Raw genomic sequence first — 22578 nt, forward strand, 5'->3', positions numbered from 1 at the left:
TTCTAAAATCTACATCCCTTTAGCCCAAGAGATGAAGCTATTTAAATCAGGGCATTGTTTTTAGGAAGAATTGTTGGTTACTCGGCACAGTATGGATGACACTAGGAAATTCACAGACTCAAGGCAGGAGAAGCAGGAGGCAAGTATCAGTCTGGCGCGGCTGACGTTCACAGCCTCAGGAAGAGCTCAGCACGCGGCGTCACCAGAATTATGGGTAGACAACACATTCCATGTGCCCACTGCCATTCTCCTGCAAGCCTAGGAAGAATGACTTGTTCTCTTGTCACTAGCTTTCTGAGTTCTCCATGGTCTCCAGCATTTTGCTCAGCCTGGACTCTGCAGTGCAGAGGAACTATGTGTGTAGACTCGGAGGGCGAGGACGGGCAGCGTGGCCCTGCAGGGAAGGTGGCTGGAAACGCCCAGCAGGGGTGAGCTACTGGGTCCAGAATCCTGGGGACAGTTTCCTCCACCCCCGAACACCTGGACAGGCTGCTCCAGCTGTATCTCCACCCTCACCCCCAAGCTGCTGGTTAGTTTTGAAATCAGGTGTGTACAACAACCGAGTCCTGGGATCACGGTCAGGAGGTCTGGGGCGGGGCCGAGACTCTGGGTTTAACCCACATTCGGGGGTCTGGGACTCACTCCGGCTCCTGCCAGCCCACTGACCACTCCCAGCTGTTACTGACACCACTCTGCAAGAGGTGTCTTATCTGTTTTGTGCTTTCTCTTGTAAACTTCTTGAAAGTAACAGCTGTGTCTTAAGCTTCTACGACATTCTGCTGTGTTAGGCAAATGGCACAGGTTCAATAAAAACTTTTCAAATATAATTTCCTGATAGAATGTTTCAAAAAGCAGTATCTTTAGACTCATCTTGAAAACTCTGCAACGGTCCCAGAACTCCAGCAAGAGAGGCCTGAGGCCTGAGTTTCAGGCGCATATTCCCCAGTGGAACGTCTTCTGTCTTGGTCAGATTCCCCACGCACAAAAAAGTTACAAAGATGTGAACTTAAAGGCCAGCAAGGACGTGGCAAGGCGAGACCCCTCTCTTTGGAAACCCGTGACCCAGCACACAGGGGCTGGCAGGCTGGCAATTTTGGGTCACGAGATTGGGTGACCAAGGAGGCGAAGGCAGTGCTGGGGACGTGCATCCGACCTCAGTGTCGGTGTTAAGCTTTCCCATGAAACTTACAGATGTTTACGAGACCCTGTGTGGCCTGGTGCGGTGCACTGAATGGTGGCCCCCAAAAGATGGTTCACAGCCTGAACCTGGAACCTGTGAATGTGACCTTATTTTGAAAAGACTCTTTGTAGATTTAATTAGGGATCCTTGAGATGGAGAGATCATCCTGGGTTATCCAGGCAGGCCCTAAAGCCAGTGACAAGTGTCTTTACAAAGGACAGAAGAGGAGAACACTGAGAGAAGAGAAGCCACGTGCAGGCGGGTCAGAGATGGAAGTGCTGCAGCCACAAGCCAACGACTCCTGGAGCCAGCGGACGCTGGAAGGGGCAGGAGGGATTGATTCTCCCCTGCTAGAGTCTCTGGAGGGAGCACCGCCCCGCCGACACCTTGATTTTGGACTCTGCCCTCCAAAACTGCAAGAGAATAAGTTTCTGTTGTTTTAAGCCCCTAGTTTGTGGTCCTTTGTTACTGAGCCACGGGAGACGAAGGCACTCGGCTGTCCTGTCTATGCAGACGCTGTCTGTGCTGCCTTCTCACAACTCACGTCTCCACCCAACAGCCCCAACACCACTGGGACAAGCAAGCACGCGTGGAGTTTCTCTTATGTTAGATCAAAAATATTTCCTGTGATGAACGGATCGCACATATACGTCCAGGAGGTTTAGAACTGCCCATTATGGGAAAATGATACCATTTCAGATGGCACTACCCCAGGGTGACTGACTGATTTGAGGGCACTGTCCCTTTGTGCCTCACCAATTTGCATGATGAAACTTTCGTTGCTGTTGTTAAAACTCTTTCCCATATCAACAGGAGGCCTCACCCACAGCATCTCTCCGTGTAGAGGCACCATACACGATCAACTGAGGGCTGGATTCAGGGTTCTGTCTGGCCCGGCTGCAAATGACCATCCTTGAGGACGTTTCTGTGTGTGTGTGGCTGCGCCTGGGACTGCGAGGCAGGGGCACTCGCACCGCAGGCTCGAGGCATCACCGCCTGCCCTCCCGAGGAGCCCCACCAACCTGCCTCCTCTGCTCTCATCGCCTGCCCATGAAGCAGAGCGTCTTGCAGATGCTTCTATCCTGTTAAACAGAGCGCAATCTCTCGGACAAAGCCAGCCTTCTTCCAACGGGAAACAAAGGCCTAGTCATGGCTTGAGACGTCCATCAACAGCCTGGAACCTTGGACTGCCTCACTTCTGACCTTTACGGGCACCTCCCCACTTGACCTAATGTAAATAGAGCCTCCATGGTCCATTAGGCCCCTTTGATCCTTGAGACTGTCTAAGGACAATGGCGGGGTCCTGCCCAGCAGCTGCATCCATGGCTGGGGGTCGTGGTTCCCTGCCCCATCCCCCTTCTGTCACCTCCCCATCCCCCTTCCTTCTCTTGCTCCTACAGTCTATTCTCGGCAAAGCAGCAGAGTAAAAATGTGTGTTTATATTAAAACATAAGTCAAACCGAGTCACTGCCTTGTTCTCAACCTCCTGTGGTTTCCTAGCTCTTATAGAGTAAGATCCACACAGCCCCACAATCTGGCCTTTGGCTGTCCCTCCAACCTCAAGTTCCACCAGCGTGCACTGCCCAACAGCCCGGAGCCCCTGGAAGTTCCGCAGATGATGAGGAAGGGACGAAGGCCAGGTGACCAGGGGCCCAGTGTCCAGGGCATGTGGGAAGGCCTGGCTGGGGGTGGCAATGGAAACAGGCAGGTGTGCTCTGCTGCCACCTGCTCCCATAAAGGCTCAGGCCACCCGCACACACCATCTTCCCCTTCCCAAGTCTCCGCTTTGCCAGTCAACTGTTGAGAGAGAGACTGGCTCCCTCCTCCCCTCCACCGTCAGCCTAATTAGATTTTGAGGTCCATGTTACTGACCCAGCTTCACCCGCCAGCTTCAAAGCTCTAGGGGCCCCTTTCCATGACCATGACCTTTACACTATGTGCCCGACACAGGGCGTCAGCCTGGGCAGGGCCTCAGCCCTTACAATTGCCCCTCTCTTCCGAAACTTCAGACACCAGCACCGGCCTGCCCATCGAGACACCTGCAGGCCCTGGCACTGCCACCGTCTCCTGGGCGAGCGGCAGCTCCCTCCTGACTCATGCCCTGCCCTGTATAGCTGGGGGGTCAGAATCCAGGGGCTCTCGGTTCTCCTCAGGCTCCCCTGACTGTTCTCGGGGCTCCCTTCCTTCTTCCCCTCCTGACGTGCTGGAACATCCTTCTGTGCTTGGCCCCTCACTGGCTCCCTCTCCACACTCTACTGCCGTGGGCAACCTCATGGGCTCTGGTGGTTTCAGCTACCAGCTCTGTGCCAATGCCTGTCCCATCCTCCCTTCTAGCAGACAAGGCACACGGACACTAAACAGCGGCGGGTAGGCGCCTACTCCTAAGGCCAGGCAGACCTTCAGATGCTATGGCGGCTCCTGACACATCCCTGCTGGTCTACTTTCCCCCAGCCCCCTCCGTACACCTGCAGGCCTGTCTGTGACAGGCGGCTAGGGCCACCGAGACCAAGTTGGCTAGCACGGACCTTCTCATAAACACGTCCATCAATGTCCATCTAACCTCTCTATGTCAGGACCCCCTTCATGTGGCACTTACTCCCAGGTACTCCGTGGTCAGAAGCTTCTCGCCTGAGAGTTCTCCAAGCTGGGGCTGGATCAGTTCATCTTTGTCCAGGTCGGCTTCCATGGTGTCATGGTCCTCCTATTTCAAAGGAGACACGGGGTGAATGCTCTGGACACCCGGCCACAAGCTCCCCGGTGGCAGCATCCAGAATGTGCAGCTGCCATGGAACAAGAAGGCCTCAGCTGACCACAGCAACTCGCAGGCTTACGTTCCAAAGGGTCTTGGGGCCGCCAGCCCTCTGCTCACCTCTCTGTGAGGATGAGAGGGAGGATGCCACCAAACCTGTCCTCAAAGCTGGGTGCCTAGGGAACACTTCTTGGCTATAAGTGTGTGGAGGTTCTGTAACACTCTTAAGTTTCTCCTAATCACAGTTCTCAGAATTCTCTCTCTGAGGTGAAGGTACCACATGAACAGCCAAAGCAGTCAGCCTACAAATAACTATTAAATATTAAGCATCTTCACATGCACAAGGAGGCAGGAAACCATCTATGGCCGGGTGTGGTGGCTCACGCCTATAATCCTAGCACTCTGGAAGGCCGAGGCGGGAGGATAGCTTGAGGTCAGGAGTTCGAGACCAGCCTGGGCAAGAGCGAGACCCTGTCTCTACTAAAAGTAGAAAGAAATTAGCTGGACAGCTAAAAATATATAGAAAAAAATTAGCCGGGCATGGTAGCACATGCCTGTAGTCTCAGCTATTCGGAAGGATGAGGCAGAAGGATCGCTTGAACCCAGGAGTTTGAGGTTGCTGTGAGCTAGGCTGATGCCACGACACTTTAGCCCAGGCAACAGAGTGAGACTCTGTCTAAAAAAAAAAAAAAAAAAAAAAAAACCATCTATGATAGGTTTGCTCTTCTCAAGTAGTTGACAGTCACTAAGTAAGAAGGCTCAGCAAAAAGGGAAGTGTCGTTCTGCTTCTGGGAAGACGGAGTGAACGTGCCTTCCCTGTTCCTCCCACTAAGCACAGCTAAAAACACTGGACACTCCCTGCTAAACAAACACAAGAAGATCCCGAAAGATGCAGAAAAGAAGGTAGACCAGCTAGGGATGTTGGGACTCAAGGAACAGGACAGGTGGTGAGTTGCCTTACCTATGCTAGACTTGGAGCCGAAGAAGCCAGCAACCTAGAAATGTCAACAGCGAAGACAAAAAAAAAAAAAAAAAGTCCCCCGAAAGCCTGCTTCCTTTAGCCAAAGGACAGGAAAGGGGGAGCCTAGCAGGACAGAAAATTTTTAGAAAATAACCAAACACCACAGAAAACATCGTAACCCCCTCCCAGCCCTGCCAGCAAGGGCCTTGGGAGCCTTGGCTTTTACCCTCACCAGGCCCTGATGAGGCGCCCAACACTCCCAGGAGGTGACACCAGAGAAGACCAATAGGGAGAAATTCCATCCCCGCTGGGTGGTACCCAGGCCCGAGCCCGTGGTGTGAGTAGAGACCGCCGTGTGGGAGCTGGACTCCCACCCCACTGGGCAGTGCCCACGGCCCTCCCCTCCCTGCCGGGTGGAGTCACAAAAGGCCGAGCAGGGAGCAGGGAGCGGGCATCCCTATCATTCTGGTCAGGGAGGCACGAATGCAGGCCAGTGGGATCCAGAACTCTCCACCTGCCCTGCAGTAATGGGGAACCTCTCCCAGTCTGGTGTCAACAGTGCCAGTGTGGAACCTGGAATTCTATTAATACCCTCTCTGTATTGAGGGGTAATGAGGAGTCCCTGCTTCCTCTGACAGAGTACTGTTAGAAGAAACCAGCTAAAATAGAAGATTTAAATAAGATCCAAAGTCTCGTAACATAATACCCAAAATGCCCAAGTTTATTTTTTAAATTTTTTTTATTTATTGATTTTTTTTTTTTGAGACAGAGTCTCGCTTTGTTGCCTGGGCTAGAGTGAGTGCCGTGGCGCCAGCCTAGCTCACAGCAACCTCAAACTCTTGGGCTCAAACAATCCTCCTGCCTCAGCCTCCCAAGTAGCTGGGACTACAGGCATGCGCCACCATGCCCAGCTAATTTTTTCTATATATATTTTTAGTTATCCAAATAATTTCTTTCTATTTTTAGTAGAGATGGGGTCTTGCTCTTGCTCAGGCTGGTCTCGAACTCCTGACCTCGAGTGATCCACCCACCTTGGCCTCCCAGAGTGCTAGGATTACAGGTGTGAGCCACCGTGCCCGGCCTATTTATTGAGGCTTATTTATTATTTTTTTTGAGACAGAATCTCACTCTGTTGCCCAGGGTAGAGTTGCAGTGGTGTCACCACAGCTCACTGCAACCTCAAACTCCTGGGCTGCTGAAATGATCCTCCTGCCTCAGCCTCCCGAGAAGCTGGGACTACAGGTGCGTACCACACGCCCTATAATTTTTTTTCTATATTTAGTTGCCCAGCTAATTTTTTCTGCTTTTAGTAGAGACAGGGTCTCACTCTTGCTCCGGCTGGTCTTGAACTCCTGAGCTCAAATGATCCTCCTGCCTCAGCCTCCCAGAGTGCTAGAATTACAGGTGTGAGCTACTTCACCTGGCCAAGTTTAAATTTAAAAACCACTTACCATATCAAGAACCAGGGCAATCTTAAACCGCATGAAAACAGATACTCAGTAGATGCTAACATCTAGATGACAGAGATGTTAGAATTACCTGACATAGATTTTAAAGCAGCCATCATAAGAATGCTTCATCTTGAAACAAATTAAAAAACAGAAAGTCTCAAGAACACAGAAAAAGGAGAGAAAAACAAACCCAAAGCAAGCAAAAGGAAGGGAATAACAAAAACAGCAGAATCAATGAAAAAGAAAACAGAAAAACAATAGAGAAAAATTCATGAAACAAAGAGTTGGTTCTTTGAAAAAGATCAATAAAATTGGCAAACCTCTAGCACAACTGACCATGAAAAAGACAGACGTCACAAACTACCAATATCATGAATGAAACAGGAAACATCATGCAGACCCTGCAGACATCAAAAGGATAATAAGGGATTACTACGAACAGCTCTACACATATAAATTTGATACCTTGGATGAAAAACCAAACTATCACAAGCCCCTCAGTAGGAGATACATAATGTGAATAGTCCTATAACTATTAAGGAAATTAAATTCATAATCTTAAAACTCCCATAAAAGTAATCTCTAGGCCCATGTGGTTTCACTGGAGAATTCTATCAAGCTTTTAAAAAATAATACCAATTCAGAAAAGAGAAGGAGAAAGAACTCTTCCTTATTCATGTGATGAAGTTAGTATTACTCTGGTACCAAAACCAGACAAAGATAGTGCCAAAAAAAGAAAAATGCAACTCTCCCTCATCAATCCTTAACAAACAGAATAGAGCTATATGTTATTATAAAAGAATTATATACCATAGCCAAGTTGGTTTGTTCCAGTGATGCAGGACTGGTTCAACATTTAAAACTGAATCATTATAATCCACCATTAACAAGCTTATGCAGGGAAAAAAACTACACAATCATATTAATGGATGAATAAAAAGCATCTGACAAAATTCAACACCCATTGTGGCAAAAACTCTCATGGAAAACTAGAAATAGAGGGGAACTTGATAAAGAGCAGCTACAAAAACACCCTACAGCTAACATTCTACTCAATAGTGAAAGACTAGATGCTTCCCCCCGAAGACTGGGAACAAGGCAAGGATTTCTGCTCTCACTACCTTTATTCAACATAGTGCTGGTCGTTCTAACCAGACCAAAAAGGCCAGAAAAGGAAATAAAAGGCATACAGATCAGAAAGGAAGAAATAGAACTGTCCCTATTTGCAGATGTCTACTGCAGATTGTCTATGTTGAAAATCACAAGGAATCTACCAAAACCATAAAACTCTCCAGGAACTAGTGAAGGAGTTCACAAAGGTCACAGGATACAAGATAAACATATAAAAATAAATTTCTATATGCTAGCAAAATGAGTATGTGAACACTGAAATTAAAAATGTAATACAATTTACAATTGCTTTAAAAAAAGAAAGAAAATACTTAGGTATAAATCTAACAAAACGTACAAGATTTGTATGCTGAGAACTACAAAATTCTAATGGAAGCAATGAAAGAAGATCTAAATAAATGTAGAAACATACCTCTCTTATGAATTAAAGACTCGACATAGTTAAAATATCAGTTTTCCCCATATTGACATACAGGTTTAATATAATTTCTATCAAAATCCCAGCATGAGTTTTTGTAGTTATATACAAGATTATTTTAAAATTTATATGAAGAGGGCAAAGGAACTAGAATATGCTAAGACAATTTTGAAAAAGAAGAACAATATGGGAGGACTCAGTCTATCTGATTCTAAGACTTACTAACAGCTATAGGAATGCAGATTGTGCGCCACTGGCAGAGCGGTAGACGCATGGATCAATGGAATGGAACAGAGAACTCCAAGAGAGACCTACAGGAAGATGCCCGGAGGATTTCTGACATGGTACAAAAGCAATTCAATGAGGAAGGATGGCCTTTTTAACAAATGGTGCAGGGCCAACTAGACAGCCATAGGAAAGAAACTGAACCTCAACCTAATTCTTATGCCTTATACAAAAATTAACTCAAAATGGATCATGGACTTAAATGTTAGGAAAAACAGGAAAAGATCTTCAGGATCCAGGCCTAGGCGAAGAGTTCTTAGAACTGATACCAAAAGCACAATCCATACATACAAAAAAATTTGATAAACTGGATTTTATCAAAAGTTTAAAAAACTTACTCCATGAAAGCCCCTGTTAAGAGTATGACAAGAAAAGCTACAGACCGGGAGAAAATATCTGGAAACCACATATTTAACAGAGGACTAGTATCTAAAATATATATATTCATAGAACTCTCAAAACTCAACAGTAAAAAACCCAAACACTCCACTCTAATTAGAAAATGGGCAAAAGACATGAAGAGGCATTTCACTGAAGAGGATATACAGATGGCAATAAGCACATAAAAAGATATTCAATATCAATACCCATTAGGAAAATGCAAATTAAAACCACAGTGAGATATCACTATGTGCCTAGGAGAATGGCAAAAATAAAAACCGTGACACCATCAATCGCTGGCAAGGATGCAGAGAAACGGGTACACTCATATGTTGCTGATGGAAATATAAAATAATTCAGGACCTCTGGAAAACAGTTTGGCAGTTGCTTAAAAAACTAAACATGCAACTACATACAATCCAGCAATTACATTGCTGGGCATTTATCCCAGAGAAATAAAAACTTACTGGCATACAAAAATCTGTACATGAACGTTTCTAGCAGCTTTACTCGTAATAGGCAAAAACTGGAAACAACAGACACCGTCCAGCAAGAGAATGGTTAAACACACTGCGGTACCTCCATGCCACAAAATACACTCAGGAAGACAAAGGAATGAACTGCTGATGGACACAAATCTGGATGAATCTCTAGAGAATTGTGTGAAAAAAGCCAATCCTCAGTGGCTGGATACTATATGATTTCATTTATATAACATTCTTGAAATGACAGAATTATGGACATGGAGAACAGATTAGTGGTTGCCAGGGGCCACAGAAGAAATGGGGGTGGGAGGGAGGGAGGTGTAGCTATAAAAGGGATCCTTGTGGTGACGGAAATGTTCTGGATCTTGACTGCATCAGTGTCAATATTCTGGTTGTGATATTGTACTATAGTTTTGCAAGATGTTACCATTGGAGGAACTGGGTAAAGGGTACACAGGATTTTTCTGTACTATTTCTAACAACTGCATGTGAATCTACAATTATCTCAGACAGTTTTCAAATTAAAAAAGAGTTAAAAACAAAAATATAGCATATATGGGGTGTCACAAAGCTGTGTATAACCAAATGCCAGCTGAGCAGCATACACGGTAACACTGAGCCTTCCTTCAGAGCTAGCCCATCCTCTGCACGTTAAATTGGACAGCCAGCCCTTCTGCCACGGAGTGTTAGCTAAGAAAGCAGGGAGCTGCCAGAAGGAGAACAGGGAAGGAGGGGCCCTGGAGGAAGGTGGCAGCCAAGTGCTGGTATGGTCTCTGGGATGGTGACAACGGTCCCTGAGATGATCTAACCAAGCCTGCCCTTGATTCCTTGCCCGCCAACAACCTGCGACTGTCATTTGGCTCTCTATGTGTGCCAACAGGAAGAGAGAGCTCTATTCTGCAAAACGAGTACCCTGTTCTCATTTCAGACTAATTTCTAGTCATTCTGGATGTCTCGGTCTTTGGTGAATTTGATTTATCTGAGTCAGTTTCCAAGGGATATGAAGGCTCAAACGCCTGGGCCTGGGAGGCTGGCAGCTGGGCCCTGGACTGGGAGGCTGCGTGTCCTAGGGCTGCCTTTGGGTAGGGCCGGTGCAGAGGGGAGTGGCCCCTGCTTCTTTAGACTCTCTTTGGCACACAGGCTGTCAGTGCCACCCACCATCACTAGATGGTGTCACCCTGGGCTAGGCTGTCTTAAGAAAAGGGAATTTGACTTATTCTATATAGTCCCTAAAGGCAGGCCAGAATCAGCAGAATGAGAGGCAGGTTCCAGATCAATCTACACAGCCTGGTCTAACAGTCAGCACCGTCTTACTCACGGATGGGCTGCTGCAGAGATACTATGCTCACTGCCTCGCATCTGGGGGCATTTATGTGATGCCCCCTTACCATAGGTCCATTAAGGAACCCACCCCACATTCCCAGTCCTTTATACATCCACAATGGCTCAGTGTGGATTCATTTTATTATGCCTATTTTCCTGCTGTGGAAACTGAGGTCCAGGGAAGTGACAAGTCCCAGGTCTTTCTGAACTCGGCCCCTGGGCCCTAGAGGAGAAGGCTGTTCTGAGGAGGCATAGGTGGGACTGCCCCAGGCCTGGGGCCTGGCTGAGATTGAGCTCGGCAGGCAGGGTACAGAGGGAGTGCAGGCGGGAGTCTTTCTGGAGCCCACCTCCATGTCTCCATGGCGATCTAAGCCCTGGTTGGGACTCATGCTCCACAGCCAGGGCAGCCGCCTTGTCCTGCTGCTTCTCCTGAGGTCACAGCTCTGCCAAGTGCTGGCGACCTGCTACCCTGAAATATCCCTTGGAGTTCCTTGAAGGTAACCTATATGAGGCCCTACCCCGAGGTCAACCCTGGGATGGTCAATCTCATGTAAGATTTATGCTGTTGGTTTGGCTTAGAGTTTAGTTTACCAAAATAGCAACATCTTAGTGATCAAAGGGTGTATACATGTTATGCGATTATTTTAGGAAGACGACCGCTCCTTGTGAACCAGGGCAGCGGGCTCTGTGGTCTGCGTGAGTGGCAGCCCTGGAGCAGGGTTTCATCCCTTCTACAGGGAACTGAGCCCTGGAGGCCAGGGCTGGAAATGGGCAAACCAATCATAGTTTATTGGAAGTATTGGTGATACACCACTTCCCTGGCAGCAGGGAATAGAAACTTAAGAAACAAAGCAAACGTCCACATTCCTCTTCAGTGAGAAACAAACAGTCAATGGCTAACTGTAATCAATGCTAGCAAAAGTATTTCTGTACCCAGGATAACAAGTACATATGTAAGACCCATTCATTTGCAAATCAACCTCTATACATACAAACTAGCAAACAACACAATCTCAATCACAAAGTTAGTAAGAGATTCACTTAATATTTAAATATTTATTGTTCCATTTTGCTATTTTAAAACAGTGTTGAAGTTGTGTTTTGTTTTTATTTTTTATTTTTTTGCTTTTTATTTTTGAGAAAGAGTCTCTTTCTGTCACCCAGGCTAGAGTGCAGTAGCACAATCATTGCTCACTGCAGTCTCCAACTCCTGGCCTCATGCAATCCTCCTCCCTAAGCCTCTGGAGTAGCTGGGACTACAGGCGTGCACCACCATGCCCGGCTAATTTTTAAATTTTTGGTAGGAACAGGGGCTTGCTATGTTGCCCAGGCTGGTCTTGAATAACTGACCTCAAGTGATCCTCCCACCTTGGCCTCCCAGAGACCTGGGATTATAGGCATGAGCTACCATGCCTGGCATGATAAGGTTTCTAATTCCATGTTGCAACTATGTGAATATGAAGCTGTTTTTTTTTTTTTTTTTTTTTGAGACAGAGTCTCACTCTGTTGCCCGGGCTAGAGTGCCATGGCGTCAGCCTAGCTCACAGCAACCTCAAACTTTTGGGCTCAAGCGATCCTACTGCCTCAGCCTCCCGAGGAGCTGGGACTACAGGCATGCGCCACCATGCCCGGCTAATTTTTTCTATATATATTTTTAGCTGTCCATATAATTTCTTTCTATTTTTAGTAGAGACGGGGTCTCGCTCTTGCTCAGGCTGGTCTTGAAATCCTGAGCTCAAACGATCCTCCCGCCTCGGCCTCCCAGAGTGCTAGGGTTACAAGTGTGAGCCACCGCGACCAGCTGAAGCTGTTTTTTATTAAAAGTACTTTATAGGCTGGGTCCGGTGGCTCACGCCTATAATCCTAGCACTCTGGGAGGCCAAGGCGGGAGGATCGCTTGAGGTCAGGAGTTTGAGATCAGCCTGAGCAAGAGTGAGACCCCGTCTACTAAAAATAGAAAAAAATTAGCCGGGTGTGATGGTGCACGCCTGTAGTCTTAGCTACTCAGGTGGCTGAAGTAGCAAGATTGCTTGATCCCAGGAGTTTGAGGTTGCTGTGAGCTAGGCTGGCACCATGGCACTCTAGGCTGGGCTACAGAGTGAAACTCTGTCTCAAAAAAAAAAAAATAAAATAAAATAAAAAATAAAAAAACTACTTTATAATTAAATTCTTTGAAAATTAATGGGCCTTTCTTAATTTCTAAAAACACAGGACAGTTTCTGCATTTGGTACTTAATATATGCAACCCACTAATAAACATTAACTTGAATTGCAGCTTACTAATGTGAGTTTGGGGCCAGAGGAAGAACCGGAGCCGCACAGTTGACCTGCTCACAACATGAACTATTTGCTTCCTCACCTCAGTTTCTCTAGCACATGCTTTAATGTAAAATGCATAGATGTAAGCAAACTGATGTGCAAATGAGCATTAAACTGATAGTTCTTGGTAAAAAAGCTTGGGACTGAGGTTCTAATTTGGACAGACATGATTCTTGGCAGTGTCTCAGTGTCTCCATCTAGTGAATGGGATTACCTGGCTGCTTCGTTTAACATCATGACTTACTAATTGAAGACATTTCTTAAGTTCTTTGATTTTGAGAAGACGTGATACGGTGTAGATATAGACAAGTCACAGTCGCGTTTCTGAGAAGTACTAACACATCAGTGAAAAGGAAGCAGGGGCAGCACCAGGACTGCAGAACGGGGAAGAGCAAGAGTAAAGTGAGCTGTGCTGGTGGGGATGGAAAGTCAACCTAACAAAGTCGCCGGAGCTTCATTAATCCGTTTCCAGCAACACTTGGGAGGCTACAGCGGGCAGAGACTCGGGAAGGCAGAGGGTACTTCTAGATGCGGTGGGAAATGTAAGCAGAGAGCCTGCCAGAAATGATGCTTGCTGATAGCGGGCGCTTGGTCCACTTTTGCAGTCAGTGCCAAGTGGATTAAAACAACTCTGCGGATGTATGAGGACTTTTTGAAACGGGCAAACCGAGAGGTGAGGGCCAGGAGGCACCCTGACGATGACAGCTCAGGCTGTCTGCTTGCGGGGGGCAACTGCTTTCCTTCATTTCTCCCCCAGTTTAGGTGGAAGAATCTTACCCACCTCACTCAAGCGCCAGCAGCCGAGTGCGGCCATGCTCCGGTGCCGGGTGCCCGCGCACAATCTGCGCCGGCCACAGCGCTAACCTGTGTGAGGCGCTCGGGATTCCAATCCAGCAACATACTTTAGAATCTACTTGGTGCAGTAAGGGAGTGATGGATAAGGAAATGCTTCAAGACTAAATGCCTCCTTAGGGCGGGTCTTAAATACCATTGTTGGAGGAATTTTACTAAAATTACTGGTCTTTATGTACTTTAACAGACTGCATCAGATTACTAATGTTAGAGCTCAGTGATAAGTGATTACTTCAAGAAATTAAGAATGCCTCATAAAAAAGGCACTTGAGCTGAGATGAATTTAGATGTTCTAAATGAAGCTTCCCTATAGCAGCTTGGTGACCTTTTGACACTACAAGATTCTTAACTGGAGGCTTTAGATACATAATACTCCAGACAAACCAGATTCTAAGCAATTGGCCTGAAAACAGAACTAAGGTTGACCACTCAATGCATTTGAAAACTCAGATTCCTACAGATACGATGCAGAGAGCAGAACGTATTCAAGTGGTTTTACATATGACAAGTGAAAGTATCCAGTGTGTTTTCCACTTGAAAGAGTTACAAAACTTCTACAAGCAGTTTAAATTTGAGACACCTTCTCAGAACACTGAATTGTAAATCTTACTCTTTTCAAAAATAAGGGAAAAACACTCCACCTGGGAGAGCAAGGGTGGACTGAGGTGACCAGGCCAGGGTGTGTGTGTGTGTGTGTGTGTTTAGTCCACACATCTCCCGAGTGGAATGGGCCTGTCTGTGTGTGCAGCTTTCTTCCTGAGCATGCGCCCAGCACTGCAGGTGGAAGCAGGTTCCAGATCCTTGAGGGCGTAGGGAGAAATGGCTTTCTGCATCAACGTCACTCACGAAATGCATCCCAGGGTATGACAGCCGCTCTAACAACACACCAGTTCCTTAAATAACCATGTGACCGAAACCAGAGAGCTCTAACACCCTTTACTTCCCTAATTCTTCCAGTCTCTTGTGTTCACTGCTCAGTTTGCATAAACTTTTTCTGAAGTCTAAAAATAGCAAGAGATACGGAGATGATGATGGCAAAGTTGCCCTAGAAAAACAGGGCTTATCACTATATTTAATGTACAGAGTCAGAGGAGCCCTGGAGGCTCGAGAGGACTGGAAGTGACAGGCAGGAAACAGCTTTGCGGAGATCAGAGGAGGAACCGGCATCACGGCAGCACCACAGACACCACACCCACAGGGGGATGAGGGTAACTTAGGTACCGCTCCTTCTAAGCAGGGGCTCAGATGAGTGTGCTCAGGAGACAAGGGGCGAAGAGGAACAAAAGTCCTAGAGACCAAGTCAAGTGTGTCCCCTCCCCAACCTGGAGTCGGTAAGGATGGGGCTAGCTAACAGGAAACCACCACACCAGAACTGGAAACATACCCCGGCACCATGAAGGATTTTCTCACACGTCAGCAGGAATGTCGTAAAGAAAAAGCTATTGTTCAATACATTGTGTATGTTCTGAAATATGTTTAGATGAAACTACAAGTTCTTGAAGAAAAAAAATCAGAAAAAACTCATAGGCTGCTGATACCAGAAGTCTTCTCTGGGCCGGGCCTGGCTCCAGGATGCCTCCCACCCCTCCTGTCCCCCACTGAGGGGGCTCAACTCCTCTGCCGGCTGCTTTCCACCCCAGCTCCATCTGGCTGCCCACTGGCCTTTGCCCTCCTGTGCTCTGGCCAGAAAACACACAGGGAAACTCCATTCCAGCAGACTCTGGTTTGCATCAAGCCAGTCACATCCTCCAGATCACGGGGATGACGTCACAAAGCTAACAGGCATTGAGACCGGGCTGCCCTTGACCTGGATTATTTCCTTGGGTCCTCACAACCGCCTGATGAAAAGGCTATTGATATTCTCACTTACAGATGAGAACACTGAGGCTTTCGGGGTAACTAACTTGCCCAGGGCCACACAGCGAAGTGTGGGGTAGGACTCAAACCCAGGCTGTCGGCTACTGAACGCTTTTTTGGTATTCAGATTCGACACTCACAGCTGGACATTCAGCAGGTATTAATCAGGCAGCTGTAATTTTCTAGGGTCTTTGGTGGGTACAGAGAGGCTTCTGTGCTTGGCCCTGTCTGTTCCCTGTTGGACTCAGAATGAGGACAGGGACAGCATGCTGATCAAATGCACACATGACACGGGACAAGAATTTGACCCGAGATCCCTGTGAGCTGCAACAATCAGCTGATCTGCCGAGAAGCTACCTACCAGCGATACAGACAGTGTCCTAGCCTGGGCAGTACCACCTCCCCCCTCCTTTTCTGGGTTAGCCCTATTCTGTGTAGCTTCAGAAGGACCAACCAGTGGATACTGTATGGGAAGAAAGGAAAGAAGAAAACTATCATTTTTTGGTAACCATATGGGCTACAAATTAACTCACTAATCTCAACATCTCTGTTATGCTTATTTATCCCTATTTTTACAGAGGAAGAAACAAAGCTAGTAATGTAAATAAAAATATAAAGGTAGACTGGAGTCTTATTCAGTGGGGCTTTGAAGACCACTACTAGCAACTGAAGATTTTAACAGGTGATGGGGAGCAGATAAATGTTTTTTAAAAGGGATCGTGTGAATGTGTGATAGGTTCAGCTCCTCTGGGGAGCAATTTGGCAGTATTTAGTAAGGACGGGACCCTCGTGCCCCTCGAATCGGCAACTCCACGTCTAGGGGTGAATTATGGAGAAGCACCCACACATGCACGAGGAAACACGGAAGCTCTTTGTGGTTTATTCTTACAATGAAATACCACACAAGCAGTTAAATGGGTGAACTAAGGCGGTATGCATGGTATGAGTAAATCTCTAACACATAATGTTGAATGAAAAAAGCAAGTTGGTAAACAATTCATTTATACAATATTAAGCCATTTATGTAAAATTAAAAACCATAAAACAATAGTACGGATTGTTTGTGGAAACAAAGACAGTGATGAAGGCCCAGAATCATCTGCGGAATTTATACACCAACTTCAGGACAGTGGTTAATTCCGGGGAGGCGAGGAGAGGAGAGAGATGAAGGGATAGAGTCACAGCTGTCTGTTCTATTATTTTCTGTACTTTCTAAAAAGTTTAAAATGTTCCCTAATTTAAAAATTAAGCGATCATGTCCCCATGTGATCTAAGCCCTGCTTTAAGAAGATGGTCTGGCGGCCACATGCGGGCCAAGCTGGGAAGGGAAGAGGCTGAAGGCTGGGAAGTTAGTTCAGAGAGGGGAACGCGGCTTCCGCTAGGATGTGGAGCAGAAAAGGAAATGAAGGGGGAGATGAAAGTGGCTTCAGAATGAAGAGACACAGCGTATAGAAACCATCTGGAAGATGGTGACAAAGGATGAGGGAGCGAAGGATCACAGATCGCTCAGCGGTTTAAGGAGGGCCTGGAACCACCAGGTGATTTACGGGCCTCCTGGTATTTGTCAATGGCCACATCTGAGTACCTTCCCCAGCTGTGAGAAGCTGGGCTGAGCACTGCTCCAGTTCATGGTAGTTAGTGATTGGCCCATTTAGAGAAACTCGGGCTTGAAACTCAGGCTTGTACATGGCAGAGTCAGGGTCCAAACAGGGCCCCTGACCCTGAGATGGGAGATGCTTGCTAGGGCCAAATGCCTCCTCAGTCTAGAAGTTCATGAGCTCCACGAGGCTGCCTGGTCCCAGTGCCTTCAGGCTCCCTTCAAGTCCCAGGAATAGCCAGGCCCAGTCAATGACTCACTGAATTCATGTGGCACTCTTACTTCTCATTGTATGTAAATCAGTAAATTGGCACTCTGATCACTTACAGATGCTTAATACCTTCTAACACTTAACCTCTACAGCTTCCCACCTCTCTCAGGCTAGAAGCTAAGGTCCTTCCCAAGGCCCTAGGTGATCTGACCCCATATCCTATGGCCTCGTTGTTCTTAGAAGGTCCCCGTGCACGTCTGCCTCAGAGCCTCGACAGAGGGCTCTCCCGGCTCCACGAGGCTGACTCCCTCACATCCTTCCTGCTGTGTGGATCTTCAAAGCATTTACCACCACTGGACACATAATCTTTCTACTTGCTTATTTACGGCCAGCTTTCTCCCCACAGAATGTCTATTTTGCTTACTGCTATATCCTGGGGCCTGACAACTTCTGGTAATAGGACTGTGAATAGGCCAGGCAAGTCCCCTCTACAGAAATCAAGTGTAAACTGTGACATGTTTTCTAAAAATAATCATTTCAGTACACTGGAAAATGACCAAGGGCAGGCAACAGCTTGAGAGGTGCTTGCTCACTGGGGAAGTGCTACCTCCTTGAGTAAGCATGGTGCAGTCCCAGCCTCCGAGCCTGGGGAGTTCCCACCTATTTCAGGCAGTGAAAGCCCTGAAGGTGTGGACTCAAAGTGTGGCTTGGTGGAGAGCAAGTGGCAGGCAGGGCAGCCACAAACTGAAGGGGGATATCTGCAAGCAGGAGAGCTACAGAAGCACCGAGACGTACAATCCCCACACATCTCTGACTGACTGCTGCATTATAGGTATGTGCAGAAAACTCCAGGGAACCCAGAGAAAATTAAAAGTCTCAGGAAACTTGCAGATTTTCTGTTCTCGTAATGCATTCCTCAACTCACATACACTCAAGTGGCAGAAAGTAGAAATCTTATTGGCTGAGGTCTCCGACCTCAATCTCCACCCAGGTCTCTGACTGGCAAACTATGCATGTGAGACCCCTGGGACTGGGGAAAATAATACTGAGTGACACTGGTGGCTGCGCACCACAGGGGAGGTAGAGTTCTCAGTTTAAGAGCAGGCAGGTTTACTACTTACTAAAACAAACAAAACCAACAACCCTCAGACAAACAAAACAATCCAGCACCCCTACAGCACATTATCTACAGTGCTAGTTGTCAACCAAAGGCTTTGCTAGACATGGCAAAGAAACAGAAGAGTGTGACCCATACCTGGGGAGAAAAAAGTAGTCAAAGAAACTGACTTTGAGTGGGTCCAGATGTTAGTTAGTAAACAAAGACTTCAAAGCAGCCATTATAGGCCGGGGCGTGGTGGCTCATGCCTTTAATTCTAGCACTCTGGGAGGCCAAGGTGGGAGGATAGCTTGGGCTCAGGAGTTCGAGACCAGCCTGAGCAAGAGCAAGATCCTGTCTCTACTAAAAATAGAAAAAATTAGCCAGGCATGGTAGTGCGTGCCTGTGGTCCCAGATACTCGGGAGGCTGAGGCAGGAGGATCGCTTGAGTCCAGGAGTGTGAGGTTGCTGTGAGCTAGGCTGACGCCATGGCTCTCGCCTGGGCAACAGAGTGAGACTCTGTCTCAAAAAAAAAAACAAAAAAAAAACCACAACAAAAAAAAGCAGCTATTATAAATATGCTCAAGGAATTGAAGGAGAATGTGCTTGAGAGTTAAAGGAAAATATACTAAAAATGAGTAAAAAGCAGGAAATCTCAACAGAGAAATATACACTAGAACCAAATGGGAACTCTAGAGCTGCAAAGTGAGATAACTGAAATGAAGAGTTGAACAGATGGGCTCAAGAACAGGTAAGGGATGGCAGAAGAATCAGTTAACTGGAAGATGATCAAGAGAAAATATCTGGCTTAAAGAACAGAGAGAACAAACACTGAAGAAAAATGAAGAAAGCCTCAGAGATCTGCTAGACAATACCAATATTCTAACGTCTGTGCAAAGGGACTTCTGGGAGGAGAGGTGAGAAAGAAAGGGGCAGAAAAAATATTTGAGTAAGTAATGGCTGAACACTACCCAAATTTAGTGAAAAGATGTAACTTACAAATCCAAGAACTTCATGAACCCTAGAAAAGATAAACATACACAAAAAACTCATACCTAAGCACATCATAGTCAAATTGCTGAGAGCCAAAGAAAAAATCTTTAGGAGCAAGGGAAAAACAACCCATCACATACAAGGGAGCAATGACAAATGATGCAGATGCCATTAACAGCTGGCTTCTCATCAGGAACAATGGAAGCCAGAGGACAACAGAATGACATATTCAGAACGCTGGGGGGAAATCTGTTGACCAAGAATTCTATATTCAGTGAAACTATACTTCAAACATGAAGCCAGCAATTCCAGATTTAAAAAACTGAGACCTGCATTACAGAGCACTGGAAATGGTAAATGTGTGGGCTCATGCCTGTAATCCCCACATTTTGGGAGGCCAAAGCAGGAGGATCACTCAAGGCCAGGAGTTTGAAATCAGCCTGGGCAACACAGCAAGATCTCACATCTACAACAAATGAAAAAAATTAGCCGTGTGTGGTGGTGCGCACCTGTAGTCCCAGCTACTCGTGAGGCTGAGGCGGGAGGATCGCTTGAGCCCAGGAGGTGGAGGCTGCAGTGAGCTATGGCCGTGCCACTGCGCTCCAGCCTGGGCAACAGAGCAGAATCCTGTCTTGAAAAAAAAACCCAAAATAGATGACCCAAAAACTGACAGAATTAAAAAGTTGAAAGGGAAAATAGGCAAATCTACAATTTAATTAGAGATTTCTATATTTCTTTCTCAGTAATTAGGAGAGCAAATAGACAGAAAAATCAGTAAGGATATAGCATAGTCACAGCCAAATAATAGGTGCTTGATAAATATTTGTTAAATAGATGAATTCTAGCCAAGTCAGTTTTTGTAAGGTTCCCAGAGCTTGATCCGCTTGGGTGAACTGGAAGAAACAAAAAAGCTATTATACCACTGCCTGAACATACACTGCACACACCAGGCACCCTGCTGGGGATGCTGCATGGATTACTTCACTCAGTCCTTACCACACTACTATTTGATTGTTAGGAAAATAGTGATAAATTTTCTGAAATTAAGACCTAAGGCTAGACCCTGGTAAAGCTAGGATAGATTTAGTATAAGATTCAGACTGAAAAGCCACTTGGCTGTTCCCATTTGGTAAGGTTCAGCATAAACATCAATTTTGATTGCTAAAATGCTAACTTCAATTGGAAAGAACATGTTAGTTTTTTGTCAAAAATTTTTTGTGTGTGTGTGAAACTACAAAAGCCTATTTTGTTTTATACACAAAAGCTACCTCAAGCTGGTCTGTTCTGAGATGCATGTGCCTGCGGCAGACAGCCACAGGCTTCTCCGTCCCAGCAAGCACACCTTCCGCAGCGTGGCTTGGCCACTCTTCCCAGGAGGGATGAAGTCTATTTTTCTAGCTGCTTGAGTCTAAACTGGCCTTGTGGTTTTGACCAGTAGGATGTGGCAGAAGTTGAGGCCCTGAGAATTCTGGAGCCTCAGCCTCAAGAGGCCTAGAAGCTTTCACCTTTACCGTTATGGAACTCGGAGAAGCCCAGCAAACTCACTGGAGGAGAGAGGCCATGTGGAGGAGAATGGAGATGCCCCTCTGACAGCCAGACAGCCAGACCATAAGTGATGCAACTTTGGACCTTCCGGCCCAGCTGACATCCAGCCAAATGCAGCCACATGAGTCCAGGTGAAACCAGCAGAGGACCTGACCAGCCAACCCACAGAATCGGGAGGAAAATATTGTTGTTTTTAAGCCACTAAGATTTGGGGTTAGCAAAGGTTAACCAACATGCTCACAAATATAACATGGAGCAAACGAGCCAGATCATGAGTGTATCACACCGTATGATTCCATTTATGTTAATTTCAGCAAAAGGGCAAGAACTTGAGGGGTGGGTGGGTGCCTGAGTTACACAAGTGTATGTATCTTGCAAAAAGTCTCCAGGGCTTGGATCAGGTGAATCTGCCTTATTACACTTGTCTGGAGGGATCTCCACACAGAAACCACCAGAACCCCCGCACGGTGTTCCATCTGGAGCATGTGGTCAGTCAGGGAACATCTGCTCAACAGCTGGTACGTGCCAGGTGCCGTGCTAGGCAGTGGAGACCCTCTGGAGGACAAAAGCGATACTGCCCCTGTCCTGGTGGCACTCACAGTTCACTAACACAGAATAAGACGCAGCGTGAATAGCAGCTAAAATATGAATCAACCGTGAAAGACAATATGAACATAAATATGAGCGAGTAGCACAAATCCGGCTGCTAGATGAATGGCATAGGGAATTCTCTGTGGCGGCTCTCCCCACACAACATTAACTTTCACTTCTGTCTTTTTCTATTTCAAGTGCTCTCACTCTGCTTTTCCCTTTAAAGATCTGACTTACATTTACCTGACTGCCCTTAGCAGCAGGTCATGGCTTCACTTTAACACGCCACGCGCAACAACTGCTTAACTGTCAGTTCTGCAGTCCTGGTCAGTCTACGAAACTAAGTGTGGTGCTTTGCTCACTTGGCTATTAACAGAAAATTGCTTCTATTTCTATGTTTTCTGTAACAGACATACTCAATGTTTTACATAACATATGTGGCACACAGAATTTAGATACAAAATGGCCCAATTTGAATAAAAACCACCCTGGGCCCTTACAACCAAGTTGCAGTGATGCAAGCAAGGCCCTCGGTTACTGCCCAGGGCAGAGACACCTTGACTTCTGAAGGTGGAGGGGACGCAGGCCACACCCTAATTTTTCTCCAGTCATATTCCCAGATCAAGACACTAAGCGTTTCATCTTTGAATGAAAAGTCACAGTGACTGGATAGAGAGAAACATGTTTATTTATTAAACAAAAATTGTAAAATGAAATAAGGCAGAATGCACTTGAGTATTAATCAAATAATCAAAAACTAGAAATATGCTTCACTACATAATATATACTATGATGTTATTCCAAAAATCTGAGATAACAGGAAAATCCATGCAGTACTTGGTAGAATTTTTTAAAAATTAGATAAGAGAGAAGACAAGTTTATTGTAGAGCACTAGTTGACCTTTTCTGCATCTGTTTCCATGGAAACAGATGTCAGACAAACAGGGTTTGCAAATGCCTAGGAACCATGAGGTGTCTACAGGCCCTCACCTTGTTTTGAGCTGATGTCTATTTCCATGGAAACCAGAGTGGAAATGAGGGCAGCAGCCATGAGTCAGCCTGTTGGGTGGTTCGTCCCAGCCAGGGTCTGAGAGCACAGGAGCCGCCTTACAGAAATAAACGAATTGAGAAGCTGAAAAGGTACCAGGAAAAA

The 22578-nt window shown here is 46.4% G+C and overlaps 1 protein-coding gene across 4 annotated transcripts in view; it reads right to left on the reverse strand.

Annotated features, from left to right (window-relative positions):
- ARMC9 (armadillo repeat containing 9) overlaps positions 1-22578 on the reverse strand; it is a 133318-nt gene that overhangs the window by 25489 nt on the left and 85251 nt on the right. For 3 of the 4 annotated variants that reach the window (XM_069466230.1, XM_069466248.1, XM_069466239.1), the window contains one exon: positions 3777-3881. The exons of the other annotated variant lie outside the window; for it this stretch is intronic. In XM_069466230.1, the coding sequence (XP_069322331.1) occupies positions 3777-3881 (105 nt within the window). The remainder of the gene's footprint in view (positions 1-3776; positions 3882-22578) is intronic. 4 annotated transcript variants of the gene reach the window in all.

Source organism: Eulemur rufifrons, chromosome 1 (genome assembly GCF_041146395.1).
Source record: "Eulemur rufifrons isolate Redbay chromosome 1, OSU_ERuf_1, whole genome shotgun sequence".
Classification (NCBI taxonomy): Eukaryota; Metazoa; Chordata; class Mammalia; order Primates; family Lemuridae; genus Eulemur; species Eulemur rufifrons.